General features: G+C 43.2%; 1 protein-coding gene across 3 annotated transcripts in view; it reads right to left on the bottom strand.

Moving 5' to 3' along the window:
* LOC141129301 (interferon-induced GTP-binding protein Mx2-like) overlaps positions 1-27,759 on the bottom strand; it is an 80,341-nt gene that overhangs the window by 20,523 nt on the left and 32,059 nt on the right. For all 3 annotated transcript variants that reach the window (XM_073617253.1, XM_073617255.1, XM_073617254.1), the window contains 7 exons: positions 27,141-27,278; positions 24,244-24,398; positions 22,110-22,248; positions 18,536-18,734; positions 18,088-18,166; positions 9,500-9,622; positions 3,682-3,823 (listed from right to left, as the gene is read on the bottom strand). In XM_073617253.1, the coding sequence (XP_073473354.1) occupies positions 3,682-3,823; positions 9,500-9,622; positions 18,088-18,166; positions 18,536-18,734; positions 22,110-22,248; positions 24,244-24,398; positions 27,141-27,278 (975 nt within the window). The remainder of the gene's footprint in view (positions 1-3,681; positions 3,824-9,499; positions 9,623-18,087; positions 18,167-18,535; positions 18,735-22,109; positions 22,249-24,243; positions 24,399-27,140; positions 27,279-27,759) is intronic.

The following is a 27,759-nucleotide window of genomic DNA, read 5'->3' as shown; positions in this document are numbered from 1 at the left end:
ATGAATGCAGCCCCCACCGTATTGACATGAATGCAGCCCCCACCGTATTGACATGAATGCAGCCCCCACCGTATTGACATGAATGCAGCCCCCACCACATTCACATGAATGCAGCCCCCACATTGACATGAATGCAGCCCCCACCACACTGACATAAATACGGCAGCCCCCACCACATTGACATGAATGCAGACTCACCATTGCTGTCAGTGCAGCCTGATTCATGTCCATCTGCAGCCTTGGAGGAGACAGGGAGGGGGCGGGACGAGCGCCAACAGATATACAGGAGAAATTCCTGTTTACACGGCGGCCTCTTTAATTGAAAGTCCCGCCTCCTATGATGGACAAAACAATTGTCCAATGGCAGCGCAGGAGACGGGACTTCCTTTTACACAGGACGCCGTGTAAACAGGAAATTCTCCTGTATCCTGTACGGCGCTTGTCCCGCCCCCTCCAAGGCAGCCAGCATATCTATCTTTTATGGCCCCCGGCGCTCGGGGATTCGTTGGGGGCCACAAAAGATATATATGTCAAAATTACCAGGCGGGCCGTCCGAAACCGGACCGCGGGCCGCGATTGGCCCGCGGGCCGGACTTTGGACATGCCTGACGTATGGGGAGAGCTGACGTTATGACGTCGCTCCTGCCCTCCTATGGCATGGAGAAGGGTGGGGGCCATCTTCACCTCACTCGTCTCCATACCACGGATGTGACAGGTCCTGATCACCTCCGCCGCTACCAACGGCTCCGGTAAGCAGCGGAGGGCGCGGGAGAGCGGCAGGAGGGGGGTGGTGGTGGAATCCGCCACAGAGACCACCATTATCGTACACAGAACCGCCGGCCCTAAAGATGGATACCTCGGTTGTGGCAGCAGCTGCTGCCGTTACCGAGATATCCACCTTCAAAAAATGATGTATATATACAGTGGCCGGTCGGTAAGTGGTTAATAAATAACAATAATAATAATAATAATAAAAACGTTTTGATATTATTATTTATTATTAATTTGTTCCATTGCATTTGTTTAGATGCGGCATTCGTTACTTTGGATAATTCGTAACTTCTGAAAAATTTGTATTTGTTGCTTTGACTAACAGCCAAACTTGAAAGGAAATTCCAATACCTATAACGGAATAGTTAGTTATTATTATTAGTAAGTTAGCTATTATTTAGAATTTTCGGATTTTCATTCTTTCGAATTTTTGAATTTTACGAATTTTCGGATCTTCAAATTTACGAATTTATGAATTTCGATCATAACGAATGACCCCAAAAAAAAGAAAAAAGAAATAAAAAAATGAAAGAAACAAAAAGGAACACATTTTTCGGCAATACACGTCTACTGTTCAGCCACAGAGAACAAAGAAAGTATCTGCCACTTGTGGGTACAGGAGATCATGTGACTCTCACCCATTCCTCCCACATGACGGCACTGCTGCTTGCTGATGGACTGCTCAGGTGCCCATGACTATCACATGGAGGCAGGCAGACAGTCCTCAACAAAGACAATCTCAAAATCATCCCTTGCAGATTTCACAAGGCTAACGCTCTTCTCCCCTGATTAGACATGTGCGATTTGTTTCGCTACAAATCGGAATTCGGTTAAAATTTTCGTTATTCAGAAATCTGGATGTATCCGAATCACAATAGTAACGAATTTCAACTAATCCAAAATAAATTCTAACAAAACAACAGATTCGTTTGTATTCATTTGGATGACAGGATGCAATAGTTTGGGCCTTTTTTTAATGTTTGAAGCATTTTGATATCGTCCAACCAGGCTCATTCCATTTCCATTTCCAGTCCGGATAAGACAGAGCCTTTGGAGTCAGGCTGCACATGCTCAGTTTGGTGTGTATTGCTAGAGAGTTTTTTTTTTTTCCTTGGAGAGTGCATGTGATCAGCGCAGGGCCAATCAGCACTGTCCAGACAGAGGGTCAGGGGTCCTGCAGCCTCATAGGACTGCTCAGTGCAGTATGAAAACTTCCTACAAGCTTCACCAGGAACTAATAGAAAATCACAAGACTGCTATATACTGCTGATGAGAAAAAGTATTTAGCAGTTTATATTTACTAAAATAATTCCACTTCCATGTTCTGTGTACTGTGGGAGACCAGATATAGTGAATGCAGGCTCCTGGGTTTAGTAACACTTTAACACGTTAAAATGAATATAGGCAATCTTCTGAAATAACTTCTGAAAATATGAATCAATATAAAACAAATATATGTGTAGTGGTACGCCCCCCGATAGGGGCTGCTGGTTGTTGTGGTCCGTCTCTCACCCTGCACAGTTCTCAATCAATCACTCTTATGCCACGTACACACGGGCGGACTTTTCCACGGACTCGGTCTGGCAGACTTTTCCACGGACTTTCCGACGGACTTTCCGAATGAACGGACTTGCCTACACACGATCAACCAAAGTTTTTTTTAAAGTGATTGTAAGAGTTCATTTTTTTTTTTTAAAATAACAAACATATCATGCTTACCTCCACTGTGCAGCTCGTTTTGCACAGAGTGGCCCTGAACCTGGTCTTCTGGGATCCTCCGGCGGCTCTCGCGGCTCCTCCCCACATCAGATAACCCCCTAGGAGAGGCTCTCTTTTGGGGGGTTACCTTGCGGTTGCACTTCCGAGTCCAGCATTTGCGTCCTTAGACACGAATGCCGGACTCGGCCCCGCCCCCCGCCGCTCACCTCACTGGATTTTATTGACAGCAGCGGGAGCCAATAGCTGCACTGCTATCAATCTATCCAATCAAGAGCTGGGACCCCATGGAGAGAGGGAGAGCGCGTCTCCGCTGAGGGAAATACGGGGCTCAGGTAAGTAAAACGGGGGGCTGGGGGGGGGGGGGGCGGTCACTGCCAGATGTTTTTTCACCATAGGATGCATTAAGGTGGAAAAAACACAACGGTTTTCAACCCCTTTAAGCACCCGATTAGAGCCAGAGGCTCTAATAGGCTTCAAAATAGGGTGGGCTCCGGTCGCAGAGGATGCGACCGGAGCCCACCCAGGTGTCGGTGATGGGGTCAGTGCGACCGACCGACCGGGGGGGCGTTGCGTTGCTATGATACTGTTTGCCGCCCCCCCCCCCCCCCAAGAAAAATTCCAACGGCCGCCACTGATAATGAATATGACAAAACTAAATTGTTTACTTAACAAATTAATTTGAAACTAAACAAATTTTTTTCATCGTGCACCTCTCTTCTCCTGATAGCCAAAGGGGGGAGCTAGGGAGCAAAAGGGAGTATGTACATCTGTGCAGGACTACAGTTAGCAGTTAGCACAGGTGTGCGCAGCCTCTTGCATTAGGGTGTGCACCCCAAAGCTCAAATACATATGCATGTGTATATGTTCTGATGGTGTCAGTAGGGCAGTGGACAGTGTCATTATTTTTATTTTATTTTTAAATAAATTATTGTATTTTGTAACATTTTTTTGGGGGGATGAAATATCAGTGGTCTAAACAGGGGGGAATATGCACCACACAAGGAGATTAGGGTGTGCCCAGGCACACCTGGCACACCCTGTGCGCACGCCTATGGCAGTTAGGTAAACCTATTGCTTTGTTTTACATAGGCAAAGGCCTGGCTCGCTTTAAAGCGCGATCCACATCCTGTTTCCCATCGTCCTGGTGCAGAACCTGTGTAAATTAGTGCGGCCACTTTCGGCATTACTCACATTGGTCGGCTGAGCTGTTCAGATTTAGTTCCCAGAGATTAAAGCGTTTTTGGATTTTGGTAAAAAGTTTCAGCTGTGCGTCGGTGACCTCCTCTTCCCCTCGAGTAGCTTTGCCAATTCCTTCAGCAAACTGCCTAATTCTCTGTTTGGGGGCAACAGGAACAACTCACTTCAGACAAACTGCAATACATTGGTTTCTGTGCTTTTCATGATCTTCTGTATCAGAAACACAGTAATGGGTGAGACCAAACTACAAGTTTTAAACGAAAATCTCAGTCTTAGTAAATGGAAACCATTTAAAAATAAACAATCTTTGATCTGAATATTGATGAAATACAGTGAGTACAATGTAATAGTAATGTTGTTACATTGTTTAGAACAGGGGTGCCCAACCAATGGCCCGGGGACCACATATGGCCCGCGGAGCCCTCTGATGTGGCCTTCTGCTCTGGGATGGATGGAGCCAGAGGTAGAAGAAGAAAGCGGCTGTGGAGCAGAGACGATGGGAAAACTTTTTACCAATTCGTGAAACACCACCACTTTCTGAAATGGACACTCACCAGAAACAAGGAAAAAAATGCGCCTTAGGTCTATGCTGGGTTAACCACTCCACTCATATAAGTATGTCTGAAGATTCCTGAATTGATTGCCAGTAATTACTCCTTGCAACTCCACATTAATCTCAGGATCTCATAAAAAGCAGACAGCCATCATTGCGCAACGCAGTAAAAAGTATTCAATCAATAAAATAGGTATATAAAATTGGCACACACAAATGTAGTGCCTATAGACCGGCACTAAGTCTTTCCAGCAATGCTTTTTTAGGGCTAGCTAGCGCTCTACGCGTTTTGCACCCAATCATGCGTCTTCAGGAAAGCTTCCTGAAGATGCATAATTGAATGCGAAACGCGTAGAGCCTTCTGGGTAGTGCCGACGTGACTTCTTTCTTGCCCTAACCCACACCATATCGAGGCTTGGACCGCACGCCAATCCCGGGAGATGGAACGGCGCTAGCTAGCCCTAAAAAGCATTGCTGGAAAGGCTTAGTGCCGGTCTATAGGCACTAAATTTGTGAGTGTAACTTTTATATACCTATTTCATTGATTGAATAAATTTTAACGCGTTGCACAATGATGGCTGTCTGCTTTTTATGAGATCCTGAGATTAATGTGGATGTGCAAGGAGTGATTACTGGCAACCAATTTGGGAATCTTCAGACATACTTATATCAACCCAGCATAGACCAAAGGCAGGATCACCGTGCGGTCCAACCCTCGATATGGTGCAGGTTAGGGCAGGAAGTCACGTCGGCATTACCCAGAAGCCTCTACGCGTTTCGCATTCAATCATGCGGCTTCAGGAAGCTTTCCTGAAGCCGCATGATTGGGTGCGAAACGCGTAGAGTGCTAGCTAGCCCTAAAAAGCATTGCTGGAAAGACTTAGTGCCGGGCTATAGGCACTTCATTTGTGAGTGCCAATTTTATATACCTATTTTATGATTGAATGTGAAACGTGTAGAGGCTTCTGGGTAATGCCGACGTGACTTCCTGCCCTAACCCGCGCCATATCGAGGCTTGGACCGCACACTGATCCCAGGAGACGGAACGGCACTAGCTAGCCCTAAAAAGCATTGCTGGAAAGGCTTATTGCCGGTCTATAGGCACTAAATTTGTGAGTGTAAATTTTATATACCTATTTCATTGACTGAATAAATTTTAACATGTTGCGTAATGATGGCTGTCTGCTTTTTATGAGATCCTGAGATTAATGTGAAGGTGCAAGGAGCGATTACTGGCAACCAATTTCGGAATCTTCAGACATACTTATATGAGTGGAGTGGTTAACCCAGCATAGACCAAAGGCGCATTTTTCCTTGTTTCTGGTGAGTGTCCATTTTAGAAGGTGGTAATTTATTAATAATTTTTGATGAATCACAGATAAAAATTGTTCACGTTTTTTGTGGTAAGATAAATATATTATTTAGGGTCAGCGCAGTTAGTAATGGCGGCTATCAGCGACTCATAGCGGGACTGCGATATTGCAGCGGACAAATCGGACACTAACTGACACTTTGTGGCAACCGGTGACACTAATACAGTGATCAGTGCTAAAAGTATGCACTGTCACTGTACTAATGACACTGGCTGGGACAGGGATAAAATCTAGGGCAATCAAAGGGTTAAATGCGTACCTAACAAGTATTTTTTTTCACTGCGGGGGAGGTGCTTTTACTAAGGGAAGGCATAGATCCCTGTACCTGCTTTGCAGGAACACAGGATCAATGTCTTCCATACTGACAGAACTGCGATCTGCCTTGTTTACATAGTCAGACCACCGTTCTGCCTTTGTACATAAAGATTAGAGGATACCGGGGGACATCGAGTCCGCCGGAGCTGCTGATTGGCTCCCATACCCAGAAATGCAGGATTAATTATATACGTGATCCTGCGCAGCGCAACCGCCCTGCAGCAGTAAATCTGCTATCAGGCGATCAGCAACTCATCAGCATTATGATAACTCACAGGCAGACATTCCCGGTTTTGGGGACAGTCCCCGGATTGAGGACAATAAGTTAACAATAAGTTAACAAAATCAGCACCCAGCAGCCATGGTATGTGACATACTGTGACAGATCCAGCCAGAGCCATGATATAGTGCCTGCTGCCTGTGAGTTATGATACCATCCATTATTCCAGACAGACAAAGTGTAATGTAGTCTATTCACAGACACCCCCAAAGCACACCTGTGTTGAAGCCTTGAAGGCAGTGGCAGCCCCACGATCGGAGATAAACAGGCAGGCGGCTGGCCGGGACTTGAGCCAAGGCAGAAGAAAATGCGAGCGGAGCTGAATGGGCATGCACCCGAAACTGAAGAAATGGTCCCTCCGCTCTGACCAGCACATGATCATCAGAAAGGGGCACAGATAATGGAAAAAATACACCTAAGCTAGTAGGTGCGGCGGAGCAGGGGGGGGTGTGCAATTCAGATTTTTTTTTTTCTATTCTGCACTGACTGTCTTTGAAATTGCCCCAGCCCCCGTTCAAATCCCATCCGGGGACAAAACCTGGGACAGACTTGGTCCGGGGACAGAGTCCGCAATCCGGGGACTGTCCCCGGAAACCGAGGATGTCTGGTCACCCTACCTAAGAGGTGACCCAAACCCAATCGGACCCTCCATTCAGCTCTGTGGAGCGGCAGATGTAAACAGACTTGTGTCCATTTACAACCGCCTGCCTCCAATTCGATCCGCTGAAAAAAAAAAAACCCAAGGCAATCCGTCCCCCTCCGTCTGGTTGGATCGGATCGGAGGGCCCATAGAGTAGAATGGGCTGTGTCTGCTCTGCATATGCAGAGTGGACACAGATCTGTCATCCGCCTGCTCCGCTTATTGCGGCCCGCGACCAGTAAGTCGCTTAAGTGGCCCTTGCTCTTTAAAAGGTTGGGCAGCCCTGGTTTACAACATAGCAGTAGCTGTAGTGAGGAGGGAGGGGGGGGGGCTGGGTAGGCAGCAACAGAGCCAGGGGGATATTGTATATGGCAGGGGTCTCCAAACTTTTTAAACAAGGGGCCAATTTACTGTCCTTCGGACTTTGGGGGGGGGCATACTTTGACCATAGGTAGAAGAAAAGGTCCTGGCATTGGTGGGAGTAATCAAAGCCATAGGCTTAGTGGTCAGTGGGAGTAAAGAAAATGGTATTGTTGGTGTCGGTGGAGGAATAGTGCCCCGTCATTGGTATCAGTGGGAGGAATAGTGCCCCTTCATTGGTATCAGTAGGAGGAATAGTGCCCCATCATTGGTATCAGTGGGAGGAATAGTGCCCCATCATTGGTATCAGTGGGAGGAATAGTGCCCCATCATTGGCATCAGTGGAAGGAATAGTGCCCCATCATTGATGTCAGCGGGAGGAATAGTGCCCCATCATTGATGTCAGCGGGAGGAATAGTGCCCCAAGGACCAGATAAAGACAAACAAAGGGCCACATCTGGCCCGCGGGCCGCAGTTTGGACACCCCTGGTATACAGAATACACCCTGTGTACTTTGATGAAGTTTTTAGGCTGTATGTGGTACCACCAAAGTCTGGAACTTATTAAAGGAGAATTTCCAGGTATGGATATTTTTACATAGTTACATTAGTCCAGCTTGGCCAAGCCCAACCCCTGAAAAACAACCCCACACCATAATCCCCCCTCCACCAAATGATTTGGACCAGCTAGGTCCATAAAGACATGGATGGGCAAGTTTGGGGTGGATGAACTTGACTGGCCTGCACAGAGTCCTGACCTGAACCCAATAGGACACTTTTGGGATGAATTAGTGTGGAGACTTCAAGCCAGACCTTCTCATCCAACATCAGTGCCTGGCCTCACAAATGCGCTTCTGGAAGAATGGTCAAACATTCCCATAGACACACTCCTAAACCTTGTGGACAGCCTTCCCAGAAGAGTTGAAGCTGTTATAGCTGCAAAGGGTGGACCAACTCAACATTGAACCCTACGGACTAAAGCCTCATACACACGATCGGATTTTCGCCTGAGAATTGTGTGATGACAGACTGTTTGCCTAAAATCCGACCGTTAGTACGCTCCATCAGACAACTTTCCGCCAACAAATGTTGGATGGCAGGCTAGTAAATTTTCGGCGGACAGTGGTCTGTACACAAGTCCATCACACAAAACTCCAAAGTACAAACACGCATGCTCGGAATCAATGCTCACCAAACACGACATTAACAGAAGGTGCCCAAAGGGCGGCGCTCAAGAGCTGAAATTCCACGTAGTATGTCACTACGTTCGTGTTTGTTGTCTGACAATTGTGTACCGTTTGTATGCAAGACAAGTTCATGGCACACGCCCTTCGGACAAAAGTCTGATGCTTTGTCTGTGAAAAAACCGATCGTGTGTACGAGGCTATAGACTGGGATGCCATTAAAGTGGAGTTCCACTCACTTTTACAACTCTTCAGCATCCCTCACTAAACTGTGCACTGTACAGGATATTTAAAAAAAACAGGATATTTAAAAAAAAATTTTCTCAGCACCTACTGTATATCTGCTGTATTCATTTTTCACTTCCTCCTCCCTGGCCGCGGCCCATCACATCATTTCCTGTTTGCAATGCCTTATGGGAAGGGGCGGCAACTTCCTCTGACAGTGCCGTTGCTATGGAAACCTGACCTGAAACCTATTACACTGCTTGTGCTGCACTGAGCATGTGCGAGATCTGCAAGGATGAGATCCAGGAAGAAATACAGTCTGGCTTCAGATGCCCACACTTAAGATGGCCACGGCCTGCTGTAAGTTTATAAAATAACAAACTACTGCTATAAACTAACAAAACAGACCTCAATTTACAGACTATCTTTACTAGAATACATTAAGCTTGTGTATTATAGGGGTATTTTTATTTAAAAAGTATAATTTCGTCCGGAACACCATTTTAAGGTTCATGCGTGTTTAAAGGCAGGCGTCCCAATACTTTTGACAATATAGTTTACTTACATTGGTCCAAGTTGGTGTAAAATATGTAAAAATATCCATAAAAATTGACTTCTCTTATTTGCTCCCTTGTTATATCCGAGACGTTGTTGAAGCTGTTGATCTGGAAGAAGTCTAGTGGGTTATGACTACAGAACGCTACTATCTTATAGCGAAGAGGAGAGAAGAGCTATTGCATAGTCACTTTGCAAAACTTAGAAAAGCGAGGTTGTTTGATATCTAAGAAACAGCTGGATTACAGGTAACAACCCCACAAAGAACAGGACCACTGCACTGAGCACAACTTTTCTGAAGTTTCTCTGTCTGTGTTGCATCTCTTACCTCTATTAGAAAAGCAAGCCTCTCTGTATCAGTGTCAGGGACACATGAACCAATTAGGTTTAGCTTGTCTTCTGCATCCCATAATTTCCTTATGATCTGTTTCTCCATAGTGGGCAATGTACTCTGAAAAAAAAAAAAAAAAAGTGATGAACACTAAACCTAAAAAAATAACGCAAAACCGCATGTCTTCCAGCACTCTCACATGCAATAAAATGCAAATCCATCTTTTTTTTAATTTTTTTTTTTTTTATTATTCTTTTAGATATGTGTATGAAAAAAAAATCTGGTGCCTTAACCTCCCTGGCGGTATGATTATTTCGGATTTTAGGTGCTGAAAGCGGTACAATTATTTTGCATGGAAATTTGGCGTTTTATAACCAAACAAGAGTCTAGTAGATATCCCGGGTATGATAAAGTTTGAAACACAAAAACATAAATTATAATATAATAAATAAAAATAAATAATTAAAAAAATAAAAATAAATAAATAATAAAATAAATTTCCCCACAATTCACTATCGTCCAATTCTGCAAGTGTTCTAATTTACTATCGCTGTTTTCTAGCTGGTCTAAAGCCACTTTTGATGTAAAGGGACACTTTTTGGTTGCTATGGACAATCTCCAGTTTCCAGGCAGAAAGAACAGTATATAAAACATAAAACTGCATGCAGGGCATGGGCCAAAGCACTGGGGACAAAAGGGATGTAAAATCATTTCATACAGTACTGTAATCTGTAAGATTACAGTACTGTATGTGTTATGATTTTTACATTTTTTTTAATTTGCCACCAGGCTCCGCCCCCGTGCGTTGCGACGCTCGCAGGGAACGGAGCCTGGCAAGGAGAGGCTTTGGAGGAGGACAGAGCCCGCAGACAGCGCGGGGGACATCGCAGGATCCCGGGGACAAGGTAAGTAAAGCCACACCAGGATCCTGCAATGTAATCCCGAGTGTGGCTCGGGGTTACCGCTAATGGTCCTGAATTTTAACCCCGAGCCAAACTCGGGAAAACCGCCAGGGAGGCTACCCAATTCAGCTCTGATAGGTTTCACCCCCTTTGTGATCAGGCCATTTTTTGATATTTGGCACTGCGCTACTTTAACCATTTACAGACCGAAAGATTTGCTTGCTTAAAGTGGAGTTCCACCCCAAAAAAAAAAAAAAAAATTAGTAATGTGCTTAAAATTTTTTAAAAAAAAACATTTGGAGAAATTTTTTTTTCTCACCTCTAAATGCTTGTTGCTAGGGGGTCCCTCGTAATCTGCCTCCTTCGGTGCCTGGGCTCCTGATGTCCCTTCCTTCGGCGCAGGAAGAGAGATCGCCTCTCCCCCCTCCCTCTAGTCAATCATCTGAGACACGTGACCGGTCCCAGATGATTGCAGGGCCAGTGATGACGCACGGCGCGGCTCGCGCATGCGCAGTGGGTGCCCGGCTGTGAAGCCACAGCGGGGCTCCCACAGTTAAAGTGCCGGTGCCGCCGAGCGGAGGGGGGGGGACGAGCGGGGCTTCGATCCCCCGTATCGCTGGACCCTGGAACAGGTAAGTGTCCGATTAAAAGTCAGCAGCTGCAGTATTTGTAGCTGCTGACTTTTAATTTTTTTTTTTTTTTTTAAATGGGAACACCGCTTTGATAACCAGGCCATTTTTTGCAATACGGCACTGCGTCTCTCTAACTGACAATTGCGTGGTCATGTGACGTCGCACCCAAACAAAATCGACATCCTTTTTTTCCCACAAATAGAGCTTTCTTTTGGTGGTATTTAATCATCTCTGCGGTTTTTATTTTTTGCACTATAAGAAAAGAGCGACAATTTTGAAAAGAAAAAAATATATATTTTTTACTTTTTGCTGTAATAAATATCCCCAAAAATGTTTTTTAAAAATCAAATTTCTTCATCAGTTTTGGCCAATATTTATTCTTCCACATATTTTTGGTAACAAAAGAAAAAAAAATTGCATATTGATTGGTTTGCGCAAAAGTTATAGCGTCTACAAAATAGGGGATAGATGGCATTTTTATAATTTTTATTTATTTATTTATTTATTTATTTTACTAGTAATGGCGACGATCAACGATTTTTAGCAGTACTGCGACATTGCGGTGGACAGATCGGACACTTTTGACACATTTTTTGGACCAATGACATTTATACAGCGGTCAGTGCTATAAAAATGCACTGATTACTGTATAAATGTCACTGGCAGGGAAGGGGTTAACACAAGGGGGGCGATCAAGGCGATAAATGTGTTCCCTCGTTTGTGTTTCTAACTGTGGGGGGGATGGGACTGACTAGAGGAGGAGACATATCGTTGTTCCTAGCTGCTTTTACGAACAGATCTCTTTGTTTCTTACCCCTGCTTTGCAGTAAGATCGTTCCCCAATCAACATAGGGCTCTGGGCTGTGAATGTACACAGCCGATCAGCAAGTCCTGGCCATGAATCACTCCCAAGGACTTGCTGACAGACTTCTGCTGTGTACAATTACAGTGGGTGTCGTGGGGGGGGGGGGGGGGGCGCATGAACACACCCTAAACCCGGAAACAGGCAGCGGCGTACACCACTTTGCCTGCATGGGCCACCCATCCGCAGTATATAATATTTGGAAATTCGAAAATTCGAAATTCAAAAATTCAGAAATTTAAAAAAAAAACGGAAATTCGAAAATTCGTAAATTCGAAATTCAAAAATGTGGAAATTCCAAAATTTGGAAATTCAAAAATCCGGAAATTTGGAAATCCAAAAATAAGAATGAAAATCCGAAGATTGAAAAGAAGGAAAATCCAAAAATAAGAACGAAAATCTGAAAATTCAAAAACTTAAATATTACCAACTATAAAATTATAGGTATTGGAATTTCCTTTCAAATTTGGCTGTTAGTGAACGTAACGAATACGAATTTATCCGAAGTTACGAATTATCTGTAATAACGAATGCCATATCTAAACGAATTAATAATAATAAATAACAATAATATTAATAAGAATAATAATAAAAACGTATTATTATTATTATTTATTATTTTGTTCTGTTCCATTTGTTCAGATTTGTAACTTCAGATAAATTCATGTTCGTTACGTTCACTAACAGCCAAATTTGAAAGGAAATTCCAATACCTATAATTTATTAGTTATTATTAGTTAGTTATTATTTCGAATTTTTGGATTTTCCTTTCTTATTTTCGAATTTCCGAACTTCCGAATTTCCAAATTTTCAAATTTTTCAATTCCGAACTTTCGAATTTTAGAATTTACGAATATTCAAATTTACGAATATACGAATTCTGAATTTTGTTATTTATGAATTTTCAGATTTATGAATTCCTAATTTCAAATTTTTTGTAAATTTTTGACTTTCTGAAAAAAACAAAAAACAAATGAAACTAAAACAAAAACAAATGAATTTTTTGGCAGTGCACATGTCTACTCTTTGCTCAAATTTAAAGAAATGTAAAGAAAAATAATGTAATTTGTAAATAAATTTAAAAAAATTACCATTAAGTTATATTAGGGTTTTTTTTTTCTTTTTTTTTTTTAGTACTCACCGAAACCAATTACCAATACCTACCGCAACTTTTTTGTTTACACTTCAGTTGTCAGCAATTTTACAAAGCATTGAAAAGTTTTTTTTACAAATTACATGAATGTATTCTTTAAAATTGTTTTTATTGTTAACCACTTGCCGACCACCCGCCGCAGATGTACTGTGGCAAGGTGACTCGGCTGCACAAATCCCTGTACCATTACGGCGATTTGTGCGCTTTTCACGCGCTCCGATTGGCCAATCAGCGGGTCCAGGGGACTCGATGTCCACTGGTCACTCGCGATCGTTCCCCACAGTGGCAGAACGGGGATCTGCTGAAGTAAACAAGGCAGATCTCTGTTCTGTCAGGGGATGACACTGGGATCTGTCTTCCTGCTAAGCAGGACAACGGATCTTTGTCTTTCCTCAGGCAGCCCATCCCCCATACAGTTAAAACACACAAACAGGGAACACATTTAACCACTTGATCGCCCCTAATGTTAACCCCTTCCCTGCCAGTGTAATCAGTGCAATGTCAGTGCATATTTTTAGCATTGATCACTATAATAATGTCACTGATCCCCAAAAGTGTCCAAAATGTCAGTTAGGTGTCCGATCCGTCCACCACAATGTCGTTGTCCTGCTAAAAATCGCTGATCGCCGCCAGTACTGGTAAAAAATAAATAAATAAGAATGCCATAAATCTATCTCCTATTTTGTAGACGCTATAAGTTTTGTGCAAACCAATCAATATACGCTTATTGGGATTTTTTTTGCCAAAAATATGTAGAAGAATATATATTGGCCTAAACCGATGAAGACATTTTTTGTTTTATATTTTTTTGGATATTTATTATAGCAGAAAGTAAAAAATATTGTTATTTTTTCAAAATTGGAGGTTTTTTTGTTTATAGTGCAAAAAATAAAAACCGCAGAGGTTTTTCCCATACTCTAAAGACATGCTGATAGGTTAATTGGATCCTGTCTAAATTGTCCCTAGTATGTATGAATGTGAGTTAGGGACCTTAGATTGTAAGCTCCTTGAGGGTAGGGACTGATATGAATGTACAATGTATATGTAAAGCGCTGCGTAAATTGACAGCGCTATATAAGTACCTGAAATAAATAAAAATAAATAAATTATAATTAGCTGGTGCACTCTCGTTTCCAGTGTCAGCATCCCTTTAGAAGTACAGTATTAAACCATGAAGCATGGGTTCACACTATTGCGTATTGGATGTGGGCTCTCTTTGGAGCCGGTTCACATATCTCCGCTGTGGCTCCGATGCAAATTTGCACAGGGGTCCGGTGCGTCTTTTGGTCCGTTTTAAGTCCGAATTCAGCCAAAAATCTGGGCTGAAATCGGACCTGAAACAGAGAACAGGGACACACCGGGCCCCCTGCTGTGAGCCGCACGTGGCAATGGTGTGAACCCAGCGTTAAGGAGTATTTTACCGAAACTGAAATTATTATTGCAGGGAGGTGCCTAAATCTGACTTGTAGCTTAGTGCAGACTTCTGGGAAAATCACCAATTACACAAGCTGGAAATTACATTTTTGGGGGTGTTCTATACACCAACTGTGTACAGAAAACCTTCAGGTTGCCATATTGAATTGCTGCAAATTAAAAAGGAAAGGTAATTTTCCTACAGATCCTGTTCCTCTCTGTGCAGCCACAGCACCCCCTCGTCACCGCCTCCCCTGGTCTCAGAATCCAGCAAACTCTGGCAGCTGACTTCAGCCCTCCTACTGTCCTCCTCCAGACCCTACACTTTCTGCTTCCCAGCACCACATCCAGCTTCTTCCCGACAGCAGCACAAGGGAAGGGGGTTGTACTGTGATGTAAGGAAGGCTGGGGAACTCTTGAATTCTGATGGTGGGGGGGGGGGCTCTTCACATCTCATGTAAGGAGAGGGGCTTCTCTGGACATCTACTCTTACAGATACAACCGGCCCTTTGAGGGCAACCGTAATGCCATAGCTCCCAACTGTCCCGGATTTCGAGGGACTGTCCCTGATTTGGAGCAATGTCCCTCTGTCCCTCTTCCCCACCTCATTTGTCCCTTATTTTGGTCTGATCTATATAGCTGTATATAAAATGCACTTTTTATCTTTCAAAAAGTGTTTCCCACTGCTAAACCTTTCACCCAATTTCTAAATTGCTGCATTTGTAAATTTTAAAAGCCAATATGAAGGAATATTAGTGGTAAAAAAAAGCAAAAACCCTTTGATGAAGTCACGTGTTCAGTGACGCAACGCGTCAGGGAGGAGCCAGGTGTCGTTACTTCTGGTCGAGGCCAACACCGGAAGTACCCTACATAGCTGTACCTAGGATTTTAAACTGTAAATTACTACTTGTTTGTTTAAATAAATTGGATTGAAATACTGCACTATGGAGCCCCCCCCCTCCTTTATTGCATGACCTTACTACCTCCGATGAGCCTGAAGTCCACCCTGGTACCGGTATTGCTGTGGATATCTGTGGGAAATCGACCGCTGAGGATCCTGGTTATATTCATACCAAGGCTTGACTTGACCTGTAGGGGTCTTTATAGGTGAGAGGCTGGGGGAAACGAGTGGCTCACCACGGATGGTGATAGCAATTGGATGAAGTGGATTTCGTTCGATCATATTGCACATGCACTTTTTGCTTTTTTATATGAACTGTCACTTGGAGATTCTATCATATTATTGGACTTTGATTGCACTATCAGCACTTTCCAAGTACTTTTGCACTTTATAGTTTTGTTTGCACTTTATTATTTTTTGATATTATGAATGTTTATTACCATATACTATGTTGAAGATTACTTGCACTTGATTACCCAGCACATTAACTTTAACACGGCCCTGAAAGTGTTATTCATTGAGTGTGTTTATCACACTTATTTATGTTCACTATTTTTAGTATTTAAATTTTTTTTTTAGTTAGCGCCACATACTTTTTTATTCATTTATTATTTCTGTGTGGGAACACTTTCATATGTTGGCAGATTCTCAGATTTTTTTTGTGTTTTTTTGAGCGAGTTTAGGTTTTGCGCATTAGTTCTCTTCTCTTTCAGTTATAAAAAAAGCCCTTGTGGATTTAAATAACTTTTTTTTTGGTTATTTCTCCTTTAAGGGGGTGTGGCGGGGGGGGCGTGTCCTATGCCTACATACATTTGCTAGTAGGTGTCCCTCATTCCCATCTCAGAATGTTGGGAGGTATGTGATGCTCATGCGGCCCGTAATGGAATGGAGTTTGAACCTCTTATGTGTGTACCAAACACAAGGAACTGAGAAACTGTTCAATGATTTGCGGCATTTGCGTGAAAAGTTATCCTTGCTATGGGGAGGATGTGACTGCGCCACAAAGTAGACATGAACAGAAGAGGATATCTCTGTTGCCGATTGTCACACTAGACTTTTATGGTCAAAAAAGCGTTTTATTTATTTTAACAGATAAAAAAAAAAGTACAAACAGCAAAGCCTTGTCTGAGTAAACTACATAAAGAAATGTAATTTCCAAGGGCACAGACTATGGGGGTTGATTTACTAAAGCCAAATAGACCGTGCACTTTGCAAAGTACAGTTGCACTCTGCAAGGACAGTTGCTCCAGAGCTCAGTAAATAAGCAAAAACTCTGCTGACTTCCAACATCCAATCATGTGCAAGCAAAAATGCATTTTTCTTTATTTTCCTTGCTCGTGATTGGTTACTCTTTGAAAAAGTGAAGCCTTACCCCATTTACTAAGCTCCAGAGCAACTGCACTTGCAGAGTGCAACTGCCCTTTGCAAAGTGCACAGTCTATTTGCCTTTAGTAAATCAACCCCCAATATTCCATAACATAATTAGTGCAGGTAATGCCGTGTACACACGATCAGACTTCTCGCCAGACAAAGATATGACGGCTTTTCCGACGGGATTCCGCTCAAGTTTGGCTTGCATACACACGGTCACGCAAAAGTTCGCTGAAATTATGACCATCAGGAACGCGGTGACGTACAACACTACGACGAGCCAAGAAAATGAAGTCCAATGCTTCCGAGCATGCGTCGAATTGTTTCCGAGCATGCGTAGGGATTTTTCGGAATTGCCACAGACGATCGCATTTTTGGATAGGAACTTTTCCCGTGCAAGAAATTGAGAGTATGCTCTCAATCTTTTGCTGGCTGGAACTCGGCCAGCAAAAAAATGATGGAGCATACACACGGTCGCATTTTCCGTCTTTTGCGGGCCGAAATTCCGATCGTGTGTATGGGGCATAAGACATAGCCAACCCCTTAGTTGTGGGGGGGGGGGGTAAAGATTGTCATAGATAACCATGTGAGGGGGGATAGAATACCTTCCAGTCTCTGTACTTAGAGTTGTACAGTTCAGACTTGAGGTGGATTAGGGAAAAAAAAGAAAAGGTAAGCAAGAGGAACATAATAAGAGACCTAAGACCCGAAAAAAGTAGAGGGAGAACAGAAAAAGTATGTAGATGTGGGTTTGTCACATTAGACCAAGGGTCTCCAAACTTTCTAAACAAAGGGCCAGCTTACTGTCCTTCAGACTTTGGGAGGGCCGGACTGTACTAATTGGGAGTAGAAAAGGCACCATCTTTGGTATCAGTGGGAGGAATAGTGCTTCATCACTGGTATCAGTGGGAGGAATAGTGCCCCATCTTTGTTGTCAGTGGGAGGAATAGTGCTCCATCACTGGTATCAGTGGGAGGAATAGTGCCCCATCTTTGTTGTCAGTGGGAGGAATAGTGCTCCATCACTGGTATCAGTGGGAGGAATAGTGCCCCATCATTGGTATCAGAGGGAGGAATAGTGCCCCATCATTGGTGTCCTTAGGAGGAATTCTGCCCCTTTATTAGTTTAAGTGGGGATAATTATGTCCCATTGTTGGGATCAGTGGATGAAAATAGTGAGGGGGCCAGATAAAAGCAAGCAAAGGGCCACATCTGGCCCCCCGGGCCACCGTTTGGAGACCACTGCACTAGACTTTTTACCCTTTACACGGCACAGGGTTAATACATCCTACAGTGGCACCATGGACCGTACATCATCCCATGAGATTTACTATTGCAAACAGACGACTTACATGAATATGCTTCACCAGTTCCACAGTCAGCTTTTCTGCCACTGTTCGGACTGTTGCACAACCTTCATGTAGAAGAACACTAGAGAGGAAAAATAAAAACAAACACCATTGTTAATGGTACATTCTTTTGTAACTATAATCCCCTGTCACACAATTGTCAGAAGTGCCCCCATCGTCTACTTCTTTGTCCCCTGCTCCCTCTGTCACATGCTGCTTCAACATCTATTCCCATGCCAAAGGGCAAATGCAAAATGTTGGATTTGCCCTCACTTTCAGTCCTTGTAAAAGTGTTCTTCAGGACAAACATATAACCCTAAACCACTTTATCAAAAAAAAAAAAAAAAAACATTTCTGGCTTCACATGCACTTTAGGCATTAATTGTTCAGAGTTCCTAAAATGTTGCCGGTCCTGTCAAACCGGGGACAGCTGGAAGGTCAACAACAATACCTGAAATGTTCGTGGTCTTCAAAGAAAGCTCTTTCATTATTTATGGAATCTTCCAGGGAAAGATTGCTCTGGAGTCCGCTCTGCCTGTGACATTTCACAATCATGTAGCCTTTCTTGAGTGGGTAGGCCAGGTTTCTCACTACTCTCATAACCTCTTTTTCTGCTCCCTTGTCGACCAGATCTGGCTTAGTCAGGATTCCTGTGTAATAAGGTACAAGAAGATATATTATCACACCACTTATATGTGGGGATGATGATTGGCATTTACTAAAACTGGAGCACTCAGAATCTGGTGCAGCTGTGCATGGTAGCCAATCAGCTTCTAACTTCAACTTGTTCAATTAAAGAGTAACTCCACTTTTAAGAAAAAAAACATTCCCCTCTGTTTGATTTATGTAGATTACCATTTGACTTATGTACATTAACATTTGTTCCTCTGTGCTCCTGTGCTGAGTGATTCTAACGGGAGTGGTTTTCATAATTATCAATCAGCTGCTGCACCTGCAGGGCTCTAATGAGAAAAATTGCAGGGTCAGCATCCCTTTAGACGTGATTTCCCTATTGGGAGTATCTTACCAAAAATGACATTTTTGTTGCAGGGGATGACTGATATCTAATTTGTATCTTAGTGTAGACTTCTGGGAAAATCAATGAGCCAATCACACAAGCGGGAAATTACATATCTGGGGGCGTTCTGTATAGATTCTGTGTACAGAACACCTCTAAGTAGCCATATTGCATTTTACAGAAAATTACAAAGCTGCAGATTGAAAAGGAAAGGTCACTTTTTTTTTTAAACTATAAAGTTTTATTAAATTTTAAGATAACAAAACCCAAAATTGTTGACATAAGATATTTCTGTACAATTGTAACATTCCACTTACAAGTTAAAATCATTTTCTTTTTGCTAGAAAATTACTTAGAACCCCCAAACATTATATATTTTTTAGACACCCTAGAGAATAAAATGGCGGTCGTTGCAATACTTTATGTCACACTGTATTTGCGCAGCAGTCTTACAAGCGCAAATTTTTGGGAAAAAAAAATCACTTTTTTGACTTAAATAAGACAACAGTAACATTAGCCTATTTTTTTTTTATATTGTGAAAGATAATGTTACGCCGAGTAAATTGATACCCATCAAAATTGCGCCCGCTCGTGGGATGGCCACAAACTTTTACCCTTAAAAATCTCCATAGGTGACGTTTAAAAATTTCTACAGGTTACCAGTTTTGAGTTACAGAGGAGGTCTAGGGCTTGAATAATTGCTCTCGCTCTAACGATCGCGGCGATACCTTACATGTGTGGTTTGAACACCGTTTTCATATGCGGGCACGACTTACATATGTGTTCGCTTCTGCGTGCGAGCTCGGCGGGACGGGGCGCTTTACTTTTTTTTTTTCTTATTTATTTTACTTTTTATTTTTTATTTTGACGCTGTCCTTTTTAAAAAAAAAAGGGTCACTTTTATTCCTATTACAAGGAATGTAAACATCCCTTGTAATAGAAAAAGAGCATGACAGGACCTCTTAAATATGTGATCTGGGGTCAAAAAGACCTCACACCTCATAGATAGTTACACTAAAATACAATAAAAAAAAAAAATAATATAAATGTCCTTTTTTTTTTTTTTTTTTTTTTTTTTTTTACAAAAAAAAATAAAAAATTCTCCTTTAAGAGTTTGTTTAACGCTTCCGCCATCCAATGCTATGGAGCCGAGTGGAGGCCATCTTTCCCTCACTCAGCATTCAGCCATACAGGGGAGCGAACGCTCCGGTAAGCAGTGGAGACGACCGATGCGTGGTGGGAGGTGGTGGGGGGGGCTCTCTCCCACAACCAATAAAAGTGATCTCGTAGCGAATCCGCTGCTGAGACCACTGTTATCTGAAAGCCAGCTGCCCGCCGTTTTTAAAAATACTGGGGTTATGGCAGCTAGCTGCTGCCATAACAATGGTATTTAGTGTCAAATACACACGTAAAACGATGGCGTCTGGTTCTTAAGTGGTTAAGGAAAGGTAATTTTTAATATTTAATTTTTAATAACATTCAATCACAATATGACGTTGTGTTGCAATTGTATATACTATATTATTTTTTTTTTTTTGTTATTTGCTATTTTTTTCCCCAACGAAAGTGGAGTTACCCTTCAAACTTTGCCAATAAAACCTGGAAGCTAATTGGCTTCTATGCAGAGCTGCACCAGATTTTGCACTCTCCATTTTTAGTAAATTCCCCCCTAATGTCAGGCAAGTCTGCGCCTTCTGGTAAATAACCACTAGATGGCACCAGGTCCTCTTTATTTCATTTGCATAGGGCAGTGGTTCTCAACCTTATAGTGCCGTGACCCCTTGCTAAAATTTCCCAAGTTGTGGGGACCCGGAACAGTAAAATTATTTTCGTAGCGTAGGTTGTCAGCACACAAGGCAAGACAAGTAATTTGCGCCCCTAATCCACAGACATTTAGCGCTACCTGGGTCCCTTCCAGTCGTACCGTATTACACCAATGCCGAAATCAGGGTCTCTTCCAGCCCCTCCCACTTCACGTTCCTCACCAGTCAGCTGACCTCTAGTCTCTGCCCCCCAGCCAGAACTGAATGGGCGGCTGCGAAGAGGCCGAGTGGGCGGCTGCAGGCTACAGGAACAGCCTACCTGGGTGGCCGCAAAAATGCTGGGAGAGCGGTGCAGGCTTCAGGAACAGCCCAGGATTTGGTGACCCCTGGCAAATCATCATTCGACCCCCGAGGGGGTCCCGACCCCCAGGTTGAGAACCACTGGCATAGGGGAAAAAAATGATACAGCCCAGTGGGACAGTAACCTCCTGCTGCCCACATAAAGAATTTGTGCGGCAGCAAAGAGGGTGGGCTTTAATGCCCACACACCGCACATAATTGTCCATGGGTGTTTTGATGTGGTGGCTGCATTACCTTTCCTTTTCTCAGGCTTTCTTCCCTTTTATTTTCACCTGGTAATCCTGCAAATAACACAATTCCTGGCCATTTGTGTCTGCGCTCATTTCTCCATGGTTGCCACCAAGGCTGGACTTCAAACATGCCTGTCTGTCTTCGTTCATCTCCGTTATATGGTGGATTGATGGAACTAGTAGTTTGCAAATGAGAGATACCATTGTTTATGCTGCCTTCTCCGCTCACAAAAAGTGACAAGGCCACCGCATTTCTGGCAGGATCAACAGGTATTTTCTGTACTTACTGAAAATATTCTCAGCATGAAAAGGGAGCCATTGCAACCACCACCTCTGTAGACTGGTGGGCTGCAATTTATCTAGTTTTTTCATTTTTAATTTAATTTAATTTTTTGGGCTTCCAATAATGTCTAGTCATGCCTGCGAATGTCAGAGTTTTACAATGCCTCATGGGACATGTAGTTCCGCAACAGCTGGAGGGCCGTAGTTTGGAGATCCCTGATCTATAGTATGAAGCATGGTAAGTATTTGTGCAGGAGCAACCTCTATACAGTTATCGGGGGGAGGGGGGGTACGAACAGGAAACCACATTGCCTGGAAGTATTTTAAAAATCCAATGAAAATGTATAAAATATTGCACAAGTTTCCACATACCTAGTGTCCGATTTCCTTTGGGGTCCACTTGTTTTGCCAACTCTAGAGCTTCGGTGGTTGCAATATCCACATTACTGGGGACCACGGCCAGAATAATGGTCTTCTGTCTGCTAATGTACTTAATAATCATCTCCTTAATCTGTGAAAATTTGATTTTTTTTTTCAGTTAAAATATAACCATATAAAAAATATAAAATATAAAATATAACTCCAAATGTAGTGCTGTACACTTTTTAAAGGTATAGGACTTTTCAGCTACTCAATAGCTGCTTTAGAAATCCCCCAGACTCTCTTAGTTGGTGATTAATGTCCCAGGCACCTCGCTCTCGGGCTGAAGTTTTTGTCCTTAGGTTGGTAATAAAGTTGGGTGCCAATCACTGCTTTGGGTTTTAAAAGTTTTATTGCACATGTGCCTGAAGAAATGGATAGGAGGATGAAGGGGAACCCGGATACCTGCAAATTTCTTCTCAAAACACAGTCTCTGCTTGTCTCTCTAACTTTCTAGGTCCCTCACTCACCAGGTACTAACGTATTGGCCGAGCACTGAAACTTAATGGCTCTTTGACATTTAAGGTTCAACTGCTAACTCAGGTTTAAGGCAGAACATTAATGGAAAGGTTCCTGTGTTTCTTCCCTACTCAGAAGTCTCTCACCACCTCCATGTGGAGGACCTCTGCAGTCTGCTTCCCCTACACCCATATTGCACTCCATTGCAGCCAATATCTTTATTAAGGCATCCTACTTGGGGAGATTCAGCAACATCCAAGACTAGACAGGACTGATATCACAGCAGTGTCCTCTTAGGGTAAAAAAAACCTCAGCCTCAGATATACAGTAAATTATTTCTCCCAGCATGCACAGCAGGCCCATCAAGCCTGCTAACTGGCCAAGTAATAGACACCCTTAACGAAAGGTTTCACAGAATATAAGGCATTATGTGAATGAACAAGAGCAGAGACATACTTAGATGGGTGCATTCTGCACCAAGTGCCAACACTCTGGGGGTGTTGGGGCCACCTGACAAACTATTTTGTTTTGTGTGCTGCACGATGCTGTGCTGCTTAGCAAAACTAAGGCAAACCTTTTTTTGTTTTCATTTTGGATAGGGTAAGGGAGAGTTATCATTCCTGTCAGATTTATTTTTCGCATTGCATTGCAGAGATTTCCCTTCACTTCCTGTCCCATAGCTCCTGAAAGCATAACAGGAAGTGACAGGAGAGTATTTGTTTTCGACAATGGTCACCAGAACTTTTTTCCCCATTGGAAGATTCCCCCTCGCCTCTTGCTCTCATGATAACTCTAAGGCCCTGTTCAGACTTCACATAGCAGGAACAATCCCACTCACGATTTTTAAAGCGTAACTTAGTCTGGGAAACGCGTTTCACGCATAGGGCAACCCATTCTTTGGTTCTTCTCCGCTCTCTCTGGGCTCTTCTCCCGGTGTTCAACCTCTGCTCCCGGTGTTCCAGTTCTTCTGCCGGCTCCTCCGCTATCTTCATGCCGCTCTTTTGCTAGCGGAGGCCCGGACCCCTTTCCTGACCGGCCGGGCTGCGTGCTCGGATCGGGGTCTGGTATGGATTTTGGGGGGGACTCCACGCCGTTTTTTCGGCGTAGGGGGTTCCACTTAAAATCCATACCAGACCTAAGGGCCTGGGATGCCCCGCGACGAGGCCCGCAAGGTGTCAATCTCGCCGATAAAAGCGGGCGAGATTGACTTCCTTTTCTAGTCCCGTCGTACCCGAGTCACGTTCAAAATGAACGGACTTGTCCGTGTGTGGGCAAGTCCGTTCATTCTGAAAGTCCGGCGGAAAGAATGGATTCCGGAAAGTCCGGTCGTGTGTAGGCAAGTCCGTCAGTTCAGAAAGTCCGGCGGTAGTCCGCCGGAAGTCTGGCAGCAAGTACGTCGGACCTAGCTTCCCATAAAGTCCGACCGTGTGTACGCCCCATAAGAGTCTGAAATGTATCAGTATACAACCTGCTTTAATTGTATCCCTAATGCAATCATAGGGTTCAACAAAGCTCTGGGTATGAGTTGTGCTATGGCTCTTCCTGCTGTTCGCTGTATTTAAGTTTTTATAGTACTTTCGAAGATATTACACATATCAGATCATTCATTTAAGGTCATAAGACAAACCTGCTGCCCAATATTTAGGGGCTGATTAGGTAGAGCGACTCGTGTGATTCCCGGCAGATCGATCAGCGTCAGGTCTGGAACGTTCGGGGACATGACTTCCAGGGTGATCAGCTGATCACTGACACCATTCCCTGTCCCAGCCATGCAGTTTTGAGCTACAAAATGAGATAAAGAAAACAAAAAATTGTCATGATGCAGCCATTCACATTTGTTTTTTTATACGCTTATTGCGATTTTTTTACCAAACATATGTAGAAGAATACGTATCGGCCGAAACTGAGGAAAAAATGTGTTTTTTTTTTTTTTTAAATTGGGATATTTATTATAGCAAAAAGTATAAAATATTGTGTTTTTTCTAAATTGTTGCTCTTCTTTTGTTTATAGCGCAAAAAATAAAAACCACAGAAGTGATCAAATACCACCAAAAGAAAGCTCTATCTGTGGGGAAAAAAGGACGTCAATTTTGTTTGGGTACAGCATCGCATGACCGCGCAATTGTCGTTTAAAGTGCGACAGCGCTGAAAACTAAAAATTGGTCTGGGAAGGAAGGGGGTGAAAATGCCCTGTATTGAACCGGTTAAACGTTGTTTACCATCTGTCAAGTTAAATCGTTTAGGGGAGGTTTTAAGACGTGCCGTGTAAATTAAGCCTTACAATACATTTCAAGACAAGAGTGATAGGAGGGTCCAAGAGTTTACAAGCTAAACAGAAGAGCGATTGATACAAATGACAATAACTGTGAGGGATGAGTTGAAAGAGAAAGTAAAATTCAGTTGTTAGGTAAGGGTAGGATAGGCTTCCCTGAAGAGATGAGTTTTCAGGGGTCACCTAAAGACAGACACAATAGGAGATAGCTGTACAAGTTGGGGTAGGGAGTTCCAAAGGACAGGAGAGGCTCTGAAGAAGTCCCAGAGCCAAGCAGGAGAGAAGGTTACAAGGCAGCTAGAAAGCAGGAGGTTTTGGGAGGAGCAAAGAGAATGGTTTGGTTGATATTTTGAGATGTTGTGTTGTTGTTGAGTTGTGGATGGCTTTGTAAATTGGTAATATTTTGAATTTTATTTCTTGGGTGATTAGAAGCTGGTGAAAGGATTGGCAGAGAGGGCCGGCAGATGCTGAGTGGTTGATGAGGTGGATGAGTGTGGCGGTAGCATTCATAATAGACTGAAGGGGGTATAACCTATGTAGAGGAAGGCCAAATGGGAGGTATAGAAGGTTACAAGTAGCATCCTGACATGAGGAGAGGGACTGATAGTTGTGCTAATAATTTCGATGGAAATATCAGGGGAGGAAGTACGGGAAGGTGGAGGTTTTATGAGCTCAGTTTTAGAACAATCAAGTCTTACGAAGTGATGTGGCATCCATAACCGATCTGTCCATTAGCAAATTAGTTATGCACAAGGAGACTGAAGGGTAGACTTAGGAAAGATAGATTTGCAAGTCATCCACATAGTGATTCTATTGAAATCCACGCAAGGTTGTCAGCTGATCAAGGGAGGAGTTGGAGATAGAAAGTAGAAAGTATGTGGGGACAAAACCATGGAGAAAAAAGAGAGAAAGTGGCAGATTTGTAGGAGACACTGAATAAGCTATTGGATAGGTAGGAGGAGAACCAGGAAACAGCAGTCTTGGAGGTCAAGGTAGTGGCATTCTTTGAGGAGGAGCAGGTGGTTAACTGTGTCAAAAACAACAGGTCTATTTGTTAGGTCAAAGGTTAAGATCAGGTTAAGATGTTGAGAGGTAGCTGGGGTGTTAACATCGACAGGGATGTTGATGTTCACAAGAATGATGGTGGGTATTTCAAAGGGGAGAAAATAGGGTAGCCAAGCAGAGAAGTCATCAAGCAAGTAAGATACTGGTCCAGGAGGCTGATAAACCACAGCGGACCTAAGAGATACTGCGGAAATAAGACAAATAAAAGAGCTTCAAAAGAGGAGAGGGAGAGGTCGGAAGAACTGAGCTTTGCATTGTGAGGATGGAAAGATAACAACTTAACCTCCTTTTCATCCACTGGGCCTGGGTGAGTGAGTCCAGTAGAGGCCACCATGGGAGAGGGCAGCTAGAGAGGCAGAATTAGATTCCTGAAGCCAGGTTTCAGTAACAGCAAGTAGGTTAAGGGAGTTAGAAATAAAAAAAAAAGGTCATGGACAGAGGGGCATTCCAGAGGGCACATGAGAAGGGGCACTGGTTCTTGAAAGCAGGGGAATAGAACTTAGAAAGTGTGTATTGCCTCTGCTTCCAGAGGAAAAAGGGTGCTGATAGTGGGGTGAAAGTTAATTAGCAGAGGGCCAGGGTTGAGTGAAATATCCCCAGTGCACATGTTGCAGTGTTCTCAAGGTTACGTCAGCACGTGGGCTGAGACTGAGATGACGAGGGAGTAATATGGAAAGGGCAGGAGTAAAGATGATATACATGAGGTATAAGGTGAAGAGATGGTTACCTCTCAAGGAGCAGAGAAGAAAAAAAAGTTATAAGAAGATGAATACACAATCTGATGCCTAGCCTAAGTGCAAGAAACACTTAAAATTGACATTGGAAGAGAGAATGCTTGGTGAAAGTCACATTCACTGCTTAATAAAACTCCTTTTAGATATGTGAAGACGTGCGCTTAACATTGAATTCTGTGTGGCTTCTGTGGGGTCTGTGTCTCACACAGCTCTTCTTGACGGCATATTAAAGAATACCTGCCAGCTTGCTTCCACCCACAGGTACCCACCTTTGCTGAACTTCCCCTATGCAGTCACATAACACAGCAGGCTTTAGAGTGGTAGGTGCATGTGAATTATTTTACAAATATTTTGGCAGCTAAAACTGTTCTGTAAAATGTGAGTCGGAGTCACCTTTTAACCTGTACAGACAGACTTTATTACTTCTCCTCTAAGAATATATAGAATGCTTACCCTTCCTGACTTCATTCTCCACCTGAGCCGGACTTGTAAGGGCTATGTTATGAAATTGATAGCTTATTTTTCCACACCATGTTGATCCCTTTGGGGACTTTTTTAACTGGAGTTCCAGGGGGCAACGTGTGGCAATACCTGTAGAATAGAAAATTAGTATCAAAGAGTTATTTAGGAAGATATAGCTATTTGATCATATAGGATAAGTGCTCTTTGTGCTTCCCTTCTAAGTAGTCTCCCCAGATATTTCAGCAACAAGGGCTCACTTGTCTGCCAACATTGTGACTCCAACAGTTCCTGCTCCTTATGCAGTACAGCACCCAACAACAACCACTTGAGAGTGCTGTTGAGATACAGGTGGAGGACTTTCCAGTTATCCCAAAGCAGGATCTATTTTCCGTCTCCAAATGGAGCTCCTATGTAGATATTCACAACAAGGATCATCAATCAATCAATTTTTATTCAAAAAATGATCACATCACAAAACAGTGTAGTACAATGTTTTAGAGCCACGCAAGGCCCCTTCATCAGGCATATCACATTTTGTGATGTGATCATTCTTTGATTAAAAACCTGTCAGAGAGCTCACCTTGCTGGTCATGGGATTGGCCACCAGAGG

Source organism: Aquarana catesbeiana, linkage group LG02 (assembly GCF_042186555.1).
Source record: "Aquarana catesbeiana isolate 2022-GZ linkage group LG02, ASM4218655v1, whole genome shotgun sequence".
In the NCBI taxonomy this organism is placed as follows: Eukaryota; Metazoa; Chordata; class Amphibia; order Anura; family Ranidae; genus Aquarana; species Aquarana catesbeiana.
Note: the sequence above shows the minus strand (reverse complement) of the source record. Positions and strands in the feature narration are given on the sequence as shown.